Here is a 12,024-nt window from a genome sequence, read left to right as displayed (position 1 = left end):
CGGAAACGGGTCACAAGAAGAGACCCTTTCACCACTGTGACCTCTTTGCCAGGAGGGGCTTGTACACACACTAGAGCTTCACGCCGCAGACTCTCGCCTGCTGCCAGAGGAGCCAGGCCACGCCGGGGGGAGGAGTCTGCACCGCCAGCCAGGGTGGGGAGGAGCTGCTCAGAGGGTGGGGCCTGCCCACCCCGCCCCTGCAGGCCTGAGAGCACCCAGGACAGGAGAGAAGGTCACTCCCCTTCTGGTTCCCCTCCTCTGTCTAAAGAAGGGCTGGCTGGCTGCATAGAGGAAAGATGAACAACTGGGGTGCGCGAGGACCCCTTCAACAGGGTGCCCAAGCATTAACCCTAGAACGGGTCAGTAGGGTGGACAACATTAAAATGAAAAGCTCCTGCTCGTTGGTGAAGAGGCCAGACACAGAGTGGACTCCACACATTCAAGTGGCGAAGGACGCACATCCGGGTGTGTCAAGAATGACTACACGTCAGCAATAGTGGGACTGGCACCCAATTCAAAATATGGGTGAGAAACTAGAAGTGCTTCGCAAAAGAGGTCAGCGAGAGGCCAGCAGGGGGACAGGGCTCCAGCCCAGCATCGTCAGGAGAGCGTGACATGCGCGTGGCAGGTGGCGACTGCGAGGCTGGCGAGGACGGGGGGCAGCTCCCGCCCGGACACTAGGCGCGCGGCTCACACTGGCCTTCTGCAGCTGGACGCGAGCCCACCCAGCCGTCCTACAGCGAGGTGTACGCCCAAAAACGTGCGTCCGCACGCGTGGAAGATTACACAAGGGTGTCTGTAGCAACGCTATTCCTAACAGTCTCACCCCAAACCCAGACGCAGTAGAAAGGACTGATAAATTGTGGTACATTCAGACAATGGAATACTGTACAGCAAACCCCAGACGTAGCGTATGATTCCACTTCAGTAAAACTCACAAAGCAAGAAACAGACATGAGGACAGTGATGGCCCTGGGGAGGAGGGTGGGGTACCTTGCGGTACCTGGCCTGCTGGCGGTTACGTGGATTTCTTTATCTTGCGATAATTCAGGAGCTGTAACACCCATGACTTGTATACATTTATATATATGTTATACTCTAATAATAAAGTAAGAAAAATCAACCCCAACAAAACTTTCCCCATAACTTTTCCTCTGAAAATGCCAAGATTTGGGACATTTTTGTGACTCGGCCTTCGGGAACTGCGTGCCCAGCTTGCCTGCCTGGGTCTGGCCCGCCCGTGCCCAGCACCTGACCTGTTTGCAGTAGTCACATCTCGTCAGCATAAGACAGTGCTTCCAGTAATGGAGATCCAGGCCTTCTTCTGTGAAGGAGTCGCTCCTCTCCCCACAAAAGATGCATAAACTGAAACAACACAGAAAGGTTAGAAATGAAGCACAGGCCCAGTTTAGCCATCCCCATCCTGCCGGCTCCCGGGGAGCTCTGTGACGCCCCCATGCCCAGCCTGCGGCCACCATCCCGGACCCACTGAGTGGGCTTCAGCTTGACCTGGAGGCATGGCTGCCCCTCACAGAGGGGCCTCAGGAGGGGCTGGGTAGCTCCTCTATCAAAGGGCGCAAACAAGAGTCTTTACCACGTAGGGGTTTGAGGAAAAGTAGCTTTAGATCCCTTAGAATTCTAACTCTGTCAGCGTCACCAAGCAGAAAGGATATTTTAAATCACAAGAAAAGATTAGACCAAGACATCTCCCTTAAATTCCTTGTAGATCTGTCTCAGCCACAGCACAGGAGAAAGCATTTTGCTGCTGTGAAGTTTGAGCCTGCCCATATTCAATGTCCTGTGATAAGCCATAGTGGAGAAGAAGATGAGAAAGAACATATATACGTATAACTGAGTCACTCTGCTGTACAGCAGAGACCAACACACCGTAAATCAACTATACTTTCATCAAACACTAAAAGAATTTCTGGCCTGTAACAGGACTTCTGACAAACAGCCTGCTCGTTTCTGTCGGGGAAGAGAGGAAAGGTTACCTTGACTCACAGCTGGTGCTCCTGGTTTGGAGGGCAATTTCCTAGCTTTCAGAATCACTGAAAAGAGCCAACTAGGTCACGTGAGCCTCATGAACCAGGGGGAATATATTTATCTGACGGCATTTTTATGGGTTAGTCCCTCTACTTATTCTACAGTGGGTTAGAGACAACTTTACTCACTTATCTAAATAGTGATTATCTGGAATTTCTGGAGCATTAGGTGGGGCCGCTTTCCTTCCTTGAGTGTCTAAAGAAATTAAAAAGAAAGCTATTTAAATAACCTTTGGTAGAAAACTATTTTCAAAGTTTTAGTAACCAGTTAACCAGTTGGATGGGAAATACAGTTTAAAAGCTACCAGTTAGTAAAGGTAGTATTTTGCATTCAGCCCTGAAGTGTCGGAGATGCAGACATTCGCGGCGTGACTACGCAGAGCTTTCACGATGTGCGTTCTACGTACCCTGATTCTCGGCCTTCGCAGCTTCACTCTCTTTTTCCTGAAACAGAAGAACAGAAAGATCAGGGACGAATGGCTGCAGGGCGAGTGAGAGTCTACCCAGGGTCTACTGTGATCCTGGAGGCATGACCTTAGGCTGTGTGGCAGAATCTCCGTCTGCAAACAACACACTTGTTTGGAAGAGTCGCCCTCTCAGTCCGTGGGCAGCAGTCTCCTCCATCCTGCCCTCCACAGCCCCTCCCTCGGGCTCCTGCCCGCCCCCCCCCGTCTCCTTGGAAACCACTCTTCATCAAGGCCACCTGCACCCCCTTCGGGTCGCCTGCCCATCATCAGTGGCTGCCCGCCCGAAGAACGCGCCATGGGCTCCCGGCGGCACGTGACTCTCCTCACCTGTCTCCTCCAGGCCCTTCTGAGTCGGGCTCCCAGGGCGCCCCCTGCGCCCCCTCCAGGACTCAGCCCGCCCCCCGTTTGTCCATACAGACCCTGACGGTGCTTTTGCCCAGGTCCCAGGCTGCACACCCATCTCTGTGCTCATGACCCTAACGTTTGTGCCACCACCTGGGCCTCTCTGCTACCCAGCATGTACTTGGGTCTTAACGTCACTTAAATGTGACTCAACCAGACCAACCCCCCCCTTCCCCGCCCACAGGCTCCCCCTCACGTGCGCCCCTCGCAGCCTCTGGCGCAGAGCCCAGAACCGCCAGTCTTCTAGGTATTCAGGCCACGAAGCCTGGAGACCCCAGCGGCTCCCACCCCTCCCTCCTGTTCCAGGTGTGGCCTGTCCCCGACCCATCAGTGAGCCCCGCAGGCTCTGCTTCAGCACTCCAGGAGCCTGCCCTTCCCACCACCTGCAAACACAGTGGCCAGGGCGGCCCATTACTGCCCCTGTAAAGGGACCCCTGGAGGCTCCACAGGCCACGGCACTGCTGCCCCGGGGGCCCCCCCGCCACGCAGCGTCATGTGGTGTCAGGCGGTCAGCTGACCGCCTCCCTCCTCTGGCTTCCTCTTCCCCTGCGCGGGCACCACACCCTCACGCACCGCGTATCTGCCTCGTGGGTCTTGGCTGCTGGGCGTCCCCACTGTGGGAGGTGACAGCCGGGGGCGCAGTGCTGACCGGAGGAAGGACAGGGTGCAGGGCCCTGTGTGTCCACGGCGGGAAGCTGCCCCTCTGCACCGAGCTCTCCTCCTGCCGCTCAGGGGCCTCCCGGGGGCTCCTCCTGTCACCAAGCCTTCCTCCCTGCACTGGCCAGTCTGCCCCACCTGAGCCTGCTAGACCCACGTGGCCTGGGCTGCTGGCCACTGGTGGGGGAGGCGCATCTGGGACTTGCAGTTTCACAGGAGGACAGGGACGAGCTGGTCCCCTATCCACGGCATTAAGTGACGCAATACGTAGACACCGTCTACTGTGACTGCAGAAAATCAAAGCTTCCACGATGGGAGCTTCTCTCCAACCCAAGCTCTGAATACAGAAAACACAGGAGAAAACAATTTTAGGACTGGGGAAGCACCTGACAGACTGACACTAAACTTGCAAACAGGGTTCAAGTGATTTATACACCTACCAACTAAAGAAAGCAAACTCACACAAACGGATTCTGGGCGTCAAAAACAATCCTTATTAATGAGAGATGGGTTCGTATATCTTGCAGGGAGACAAATGAACAATGCCAAAAGTTAAATTTTAGTTATAAAATCTACCTTAATCTATGCTTTGAACAGATTAGACAACTGATTAGTAATTTAAAAATCTTTTCCGAAAACTCCTGAGCAATCGGGTGATTTAAAAATATTCTGCTGTTCTCAAAAGTTTTGGAGCTGGATGGTGGTGGTGTCTACACAACGATGTGAATGTCTTCAATGGCACAGAACCGTACACTTAAAAATGGTTAAAATGGTAAATCTCACGTTATGTATATTTTACAATAATAAAAAATAGAAAAAAAGATTCTGTCATCCTCCTGCGAGATGGCTTCAGTGATCATCTCAGGACAAGGACGGCAGGACGGCACCCACCCTCCCAAGCGGCCGTGCCGTGTGGTCTCTCCTCCTGGAGCAGTGGCCCTTGTTCCTGCTGCATCTCTGGAGCCCAGGGCAGGGCTGGCCCAGTGCAGGTGCTCAACAAACACTGAAGGATGAAACGAGCCGGAGGACAGGCCTCCATGCCCTGCACCACAGATGCTGCGGGGACGCACAGCCTGGTGACCTCGGCAGCTCCCAGGCCGGGCACTGCTCCCGCGCTGCCCCGCCGGTCCCCCGCCTCCTCTCTTCTGTTCCTTGGTGGCCGCTTTCCCGCTCTTCTCACAGGCATTCTGACATGCCAGCGTCCAGCGGAAACGCCACTGTCACTTTCTGTCACAGGCACTTCAACATACATTCAGTCGTATTTTCTTTCTTTTTTGCCATTTTTAGTCACTTATTCTTTTTCTAAAAAGCGGTGGTCAGAGCATTTCCCAGGAGACTCACCCTCATGAGCACAGCCGGCCTTATGCACCCACGTCCTCTCCCTTTTACTATCAACTTAAGGAACTTAATCACAAAAACCAGAGTGATGGCACAAATTTAAATCACAGAGGCAGGGCCCTTCAGAAGGGACACGTTTCATACAACCAAACACCATCTGATGCCCCCTGCGCACTAGGACTCAGTGCTTCCTGACGGGCAGCATTTGCCCCAAACCTTCCTTTTTTAATGCACGGAAATCAGATCTTCATATTCAAGCTCCTTTTCCTCCTTTGCCTCTGAAGGAGGCGAGAAGCTGCAGAGAGGACTTCTGTCCCTCTACCCCCACCCCGCTCCGCCAACTCCTGCAGCTCCGAGCGTCCTCTCTAAACACGGCTGGGCCAGGAGCACACTTCATTCCCGGGAAGAATGACGAGCATGCAAATGTTACTTCTCCTTTTTCATTTCTAATTCTGTTGACTTAAGTCTTCTCCCTTTTTTTCTTGATGAGTCTGGCTAATGGTTTATCAATTTTGTTTATCTTCTCAAAGAACCAGCTTTTAGTTTTATTGATCTTTGCTATCGTTTCCTTCATTTCTTTTTCATTTCTTTTTGATATGATCTTTATGATTTCTTTCCTTATGCTAACTTTGGGTTTTTTTTTGTTCTTTTTTTTTAACATCTTTATTGGGGTATAATTGCTTTACAATGGTGTGTTAGTTTCTGCTTTATAACAAAGTGAATCAGTTATACATATACATATGTTCCCATATCTCTTCCCTCTTGCGTCTCCCTCCCTCCCACCCTCTCTATTCCACTCCTCCAGGCGGGCACAAAGCACCGAGCTGATCTCCCTGTGCTGTGTGGCTGCTTCCCACTAGCTATCTATTTTACGCTTGGTAGTGTATATATGTCCATGCCCCTCTCTCACTTTGTCACAGCTTACCCTTCCCTCTCCCCATATCCTCAAGTCCATTCTCTAGTAGGTCTGTGTCTTTATTCCTGTCTTACCCCTAGGTTCTTCATGATTTTTTTTTTCTTAAATTCCATATATATGTGTCAGCATACGGTATTTGTCTTGCTCTTTCTGACTTACTTCACTCTGTATGACAGACTCTAGGTACATCCACCTCACTACAAATAACTCAATTTCGTTTCTGTTTATGGCTGAGTAATATTCCATTGTATATATGTGCCACATCTTCTTTATCCATTCATCCGATGATGGGCACTTAGGTTGTTTCCATCTCTGGGCTATTGTAAATAGAGCTGGAATGAACATTTTGGTACACGACTCTTTTTGAATTATGGTTTTCTCAGGGTATATGCCCAGGTGTGGGATTGCTGGGTCATATGGTAGTTCTATTTGTAGTTTTTTTTTCTTTTTTTTGCGGTACGCGGGCCTCTCACTGCTGTGGCCTCTCCCGTTGCGGAGCACAGGCTCCAGATGCACAGGCTCAGCGGCCATGGCTCACGGGCCCAGACGCTCTGCAGCATGTGGGATCTTCCTGGACCGGGGCACGAACCCGTGTACCCTGCATCGGCAGGTGGACTCTCAACCACTGTGCCACAAGGGAAGCCCTATTTGTAGTTTTTTAAGGAACCTCCATACTGTTCTCCATAGTGGCTGTACCAATTCACATTCTCACCAGCAGTGCAAGAGTGTTCCCTTTTCTCCACACCCTCTCCAGCATTTATTGTTTCTAGATTTTTTGATGATGGCCATTCTGACTGGTGTGAGATGATATCTCATTGTAGTTTTGATTTGCATTTCTCTAATGATTAATGATGTTGAGCATTCTTTCATGTGTTTGTTGGCAGTCTGTATATCTTCTTTGGAGAAATGTCTATTTATGTCTTCTGCCCATTTGGGGATTGGGCTGTTTGTTTTTTTGTTATTGAGCTGCATGAGCTGCTTGAAAATTTTGGAGATTAATCCTTTGTCAGTTGCTTCATTTGCAAATATTTTCTCCCATTCTGAGGGTTTTCTTTTGGTCTTGTTTATGGTTTCCTTTGCTGTGCGAAAGCTTTGAAGTTTCATTAGGTCCCATTTATTTTTGTTTTTATTTCCATTTCTCTAGGAGGTGGGTCAAAAAGGATCTTTCTGTGATTTATGTCATAGAGTGTTCTGCCTATGTTTTCCTTTAAGAGTTTGATAGTTTCTGGCCTTACATTTAGGTCTTTAATCCATTTTGAGCTTATTTTTGTGTATGGTGTTAGGGAGTGATCTAATCTCATACTTTTACATGTACCTGCCCAGTTTACCCAGCACCACTTATTGAAGAGGCTGTCCTTTCTCCACTGTACATTCCTGCCTCCTTTATCAAAGATAAGGTGACCATATGTGCGTGGGTTTATCTCTGGGCTTTCTATCCTGTTCCATTAATGTATCTTTCTGTTTTTGTGCCAGTACCATACTGTCTTGATTACTGTAGCTTTGTAGTATAATCTGAAGTCAGGGACCCTGATTCCTCCAGTTCCGTTTTTTGTTCTTAAGATTGCTTTGGCTATTCGGGGTCTTTTGTGTTTCATAAATTGTGAAATTTTTTGTTCTAGTTCTGTGAAAAATGCCAGTGGTAGTTTGATAGGGATTGCATTGAATCTGTAGATTGCTTTGAGTAGTAGAGTCATTTTCACAATGTTGATTCTTCCAATCCAAGAACACGGTATATCTCTCCATCTATTTGTATCATCTTTAATTTCTTTCATCAGTGTCTTATAATTTTCAGCATACAGGTCTTTTGTCTCCTTAGGTAGGTTTATTCCTAGATATTTTATTCTTTTTGTTGCAGTGGTAAATGGGAGTGTTTTCTTGATTTCACTTTCATATTTTTCATCATTAGTGTATAGGAATGCCAGAGATTTCTGTGCATTAATTTTTTATCCTGCAACTTTACCAAATTCGTTGATTAGCTCTAGTAGTTTTCTGGTAGCATCTTTAGGATTCTCTGTGTATACTATCATGTCATCTGCAAACTGTGACGGCTTTACTTCTTCTTTTCCGATTTGGATTCCTTTTATTTCCTTTTCTTCTCTGATTGCTGTGGCTAAAACTTCCAAAACTAGGTGGAATAAGATTGGTGAGAGTGGGCAACCTTGTCTTGTTCCTGATCTTAGTGGAAATGCTTTCAGTTTTTCACCATTGAGGATGATGTTGGCTGTGGGTTTGTCATATATGGCCTTTATTATGTTGAGGAAAGATCCCTCTATGCCTACTTTCTGCAGGGTTTTTATCATAAATGGGTGTTGAATCTTGTCAAAAGCTTTTTCTGCATCTATTGAGATGATCATATGGTTTTTCTCCTTCAATTTTTTAATATGGTGTATCACATTGATTGATTTGCGTATATTGAAGAATCCTTGCATTCCTGGAATAAACCCCACTTGATCATGGTGTATGATCCTTTTAATGTGCTGTTGTATTCTGTTTGCTAGTATTTTGTTGAGGATTTTTGCATCTATGTTCATCAGTGATACTGGCCTGTAGTTTTCTTTCTTTGTGACATCCTTGTCTGGTTTTGGTTTCAGGGTGATGGTGGCCTCATAGAATGAATTTGGGAGTGTTCCTCCCTCTGCTATATTTTGGAAGGGTTTGAGAAGGATAGGTGTTAGCTCTTCTCTAAATTTTGATAGAATTCGCCTGTGAAGCCATCTGGTCCTGGCTTTTGTTTGTTGGAAGATTTTTAATCACAGTTTCAATTTCAGTGCTTGTGATTGGTCTGTTCATATTTTCTATTTCTTCCTGATTCAGTCTTGGCAGGTTGTGCATTTCTAAGAATTTGTCCGTTTCTTCCAGGTTGTCCATTTTATTGGCCTAGTGTTGCTTGTAGTAATCTCTCATGATCTTTTTGTATTTCTGCAGTGTCAGTTGTTACTTCTGCTTTTTCATTTCTAATTCTATTGATTTGAGTCTTCTCCATTTTTTTCTTGGTCTGGCTAATGGTTTATCAATTTTGTTTATCTTCTCAAAGAACCAGCTTTTAGTTTTATTGGTCTTTGCTATCGTTTCCTTCATTTCTTTTTCATTTATTTCTGATCTGATTTTTATGATTTCTTTCCTTCTGCTAACTTTGGGGTTTGTTTTGTTCTTCTTTCTCTAATTGCTTTAGGTGCAAGGTTAGGTTGTTTATTCGAGATGTTTCCTGTTTCTTAAGGTGGGCTTATATTGCTATAAACTTCCTTCTTAGAACTGCTTTTGCTGCATCCCATAGGTTTTGGGTTGTCGTGTCTCCACTGTCATTTGTTTCTAGGTATTTTTTGATTTCCTCTTTGATTTCTTCAGTGATCACTTCGTTATTAAGTAGTGTATTGTTTAGCCTCCATGTGTTTGTATTTTTTACAGATCTTTTCCTGTAATTGACATCTAGTCTCATAGTGTTGTGGTCAGAAAAGATACTTGATACAATTTCAATTTTCTTAAATTTACCAAGGCTTGATTTGTGACCCAAGATATGATCTATCCTGGAGAATGTTCCATGAGCACTTGAGAAAAATGTGTATTCTGTTGTTTTTGGATGGAATGTCCTATAAATATCAATTAAGTCCATCTTGTTTAATGTATCATTTAAAGCTTGTGTTTCCTTATTTATTTTCATTTTGGATGACCTGTCCATTGGTGAAAGTGGGGTGTTAAAGTCCCCTACTATGAATGTGTTACTGTCGATTTCCCCTTTTATGGCTGTTAGTATTTGCCTTATGTATTGAGGTGCTCCTATGTTGGGTGCATAAATATTTACAATTGTTATATCTTCTTCTTGGATCGATCCCTTGATCATTATGTAGTGTCCTTCTTTGTCTCTTGTAATAGTCTTTATTTTAAAGTCTATTTTGTCTGATATGAGAATTGCTACTCCAGCTTTCTTTTGATTTCCACTTGCATGGCATATCTTTTTCCATTCCCTCACTTTCAGTCTGTATGCATCTCTAGGTCTGAAGTGGGTCTCTTGTAGACAGCATATATATGGGTCTTGTTTTTGTATCCATTCAGCCAGTCTGTGCCTTTTGGTGGGAGCATTTAATCCATTTACATTGAAGGTAATTATCGATATGTATGTTCCTATTCCCATTTTCTTAATTGTTTTGGGTTTGTTATTGTAGGTCTTTTCCTTCTCTTGTGTTCTTGCCTAGAGAAGTTCCTTTAGCATTTGTTGTAAAGCTGGTTTGGTGGTGCTGAACTCTCTCAGCTTTTCCTTGTCTGTAAAGGTTTTAATTTCTCCATCAAATCTGAATGAGATACTTGCTGGGTAGAGTAATCTTGGTTGTAGGCTTTTCTCCTTCATCACTTTAAATATGTCCTGCCACTCCCTTCTGGCTTGCAGAGTTTCTGCTGAAAGATCAGCTGTTAACCTTATGGGGATTCCCTTGTGTGTTATTTGTTGTTTTTCCCTTGCTGCTTTTAATATGTTTTCTTTGTATTTAAGTTTTGATAGTTTGAAGGGAGAAGACTCAAATCAATAGAATTAAAAATGAAAAAGGAGAAGTAACAACTGACACTGCAGAAATACAAAAGATCATGAGAGATTACTACAAGCAACTCTAGGCCAATAAAATGGACAACCTGTAACAAATGGACAAATTCTTAGAAATGCACAACCTGCCAAGACTGAATCAGGAAGAAATAGAAAATATGAACAGACCAATCACAAGCAGTAAAATTGAAACAGTGATTAAAAATCTTCCAACAAACAAAAGCCCAGGACCAGACGCTTCACAGGCGAATTCTATCAAAATTTAGAGAAGAGCTAACACCTATCCTTCTCAAACCCTTCCAAAATATAGCAGAGGGAGGAACACTCCCAAATTCATTCTATGAGGCCACCATCACCCTGAAACCAAAACCAGACAAGGATGTCACAAAGAAAGAAAACTACCGGCCAATATCACTGATGAACATAGATGCAAAAATCCTCAACAAAATACTAGCAAACAGAATACAACAGCACATTAAAAGGATCATACACCATGATCAAGTGGGGTTTATTCCAGGAATGCAAGGATTCTTCAATATACGCAAATCAATCAATGTGATACACCACATTAACAAATTGAAGGAGAAAAACCATATGATCATCTCAATAGATGCAGAGAAAGCTTTCGACAAAATTCAACACCCATTTATGATAAAAACCCTGCAGAAAGTAGGCATAGAGGGAACTTTCCTCAACATAATAAAGGCCATATATGACAAACCCACAGCCAACATCATCCTCAATGGTGAAAAACTGAAAGCATTTCCACTAAGATCAGGAACAAGACAAGGTTGCCCACTCTCACCAATCTTATTCCACCTAGTTTTGGAAGTTTTAGCCACAGCAATCAGAGAAGAAAAGGAAATAAAAGGAATCCAAATCGGAAAAGAAGTAAAGTCGTCACTGTCTGCAGATGACATGATCCTATACATAGAAAATCCTAAAGATGCTACCAGAAAACTACTAGAGCTAATCAACGAATTTGGTAAAGTAGCAGGATACAAAATTAGTGCACAGAAATCTCTGGCATTCCTATACACTAATGATGAAAAATACGAAAGTGAAATCAAGAAAACACTCCCATTTACCACTGCAACAAAAAGAATAAAATATCTAGGAATAAACCTACCTAAGGAGACAAAAGACCTGTATGCTGAAAATTATAAGACACTGATGAAAGAAATTAAGGATGACACAAAGAGATGGAGAGGTATACCATGTTCTTGGATTGGAAGAATCAACATTGTGAAAATGACTCTACTACTCAAAGCAATCTACAGATTCAATGCAATCCCTATCAAACTACCACTGGCATTTTTCACAGAACTAGAACAAAAAAATTTCACAATCTGTATGGAAACACAAAAGACCCCGAATAGCCAAAGCTATCTTGAGAACGAAAAACGGAGCTGGAGGAATCAGGCTCCCTGACTGCAGACTATACTACAAAGCTACAGTAATCAAGACAGTATGGTACTGGCACAGAAACAGAAACATAGATCAATGGAACAGGATAGAAAGCCCAGAGATAAACCCACGCACATATGGTCCCCTTAACTTTGATAAAGGAGGCAGGAATGTACAGTGGAGAAAGGACAGCCTCTTCAATAAGTGGTGCTGGGAAAACTGGACAGGTACATGTAAAAGTATGAGATTAGATCACTCCCT

The 12,024-nt window shown here is 44.8% G+C and overlaps 1 protein-coding gene across 4 annotated transcripts in view; it reads right to left on the bottom strand.

The window, feature by feature from the left end:
• CEP104 (centrosomal protein 104) overlaps positions 1–12,024 on the bottom strand; it is a gene marked incomplete at its 5' end in the record, with an annotated part of 54,374 nt that overhangs the window by 6,917 nt on the left and 35,433 nt on the right. For 3 of the 4 annotated variants that reach the window (XM_082681052.1, XM_082681050.1, XM_082681049.1), the window contains 3 exons: positions 1,257–1,365; positions 2,175–2,241; positions 2,453–2,489. In XM_082681052.1, coding sequence (XP_082537178.1) covers positions 1,257–1,365; positions 2,175–2,241; positions 2,453–2,489 — 213 coding nt within the window. Of the gene's footprint in view, positions 1–1,256; positions 1,366–2,174; positions 2,242–2,452; positions 2,490–3,448; positions 3,909–12,024 lie in introns of those variants that run through there. The other variant, XM_082681051.1, reaches the window with a different exon arrangement.

This window comes from Grampus griseus (genome assembly GCF_964374135.1).
Source record: "Grampus griseus genome assembly, chromosome: 1".
In the NCBI taxonomy this organism is placed as follows: domain Eukaryota; kingdom Metazoa; phylum Chordata; class Mammalia; order Artiodactyla; family Delphinidae; genus Grampus; species Grampus griseus.
The sequence above is the reverse complement of the archived record's forward strand: the minus strand, read 5'-3'. Positions and strand labels throughout refer to the sequence as shown.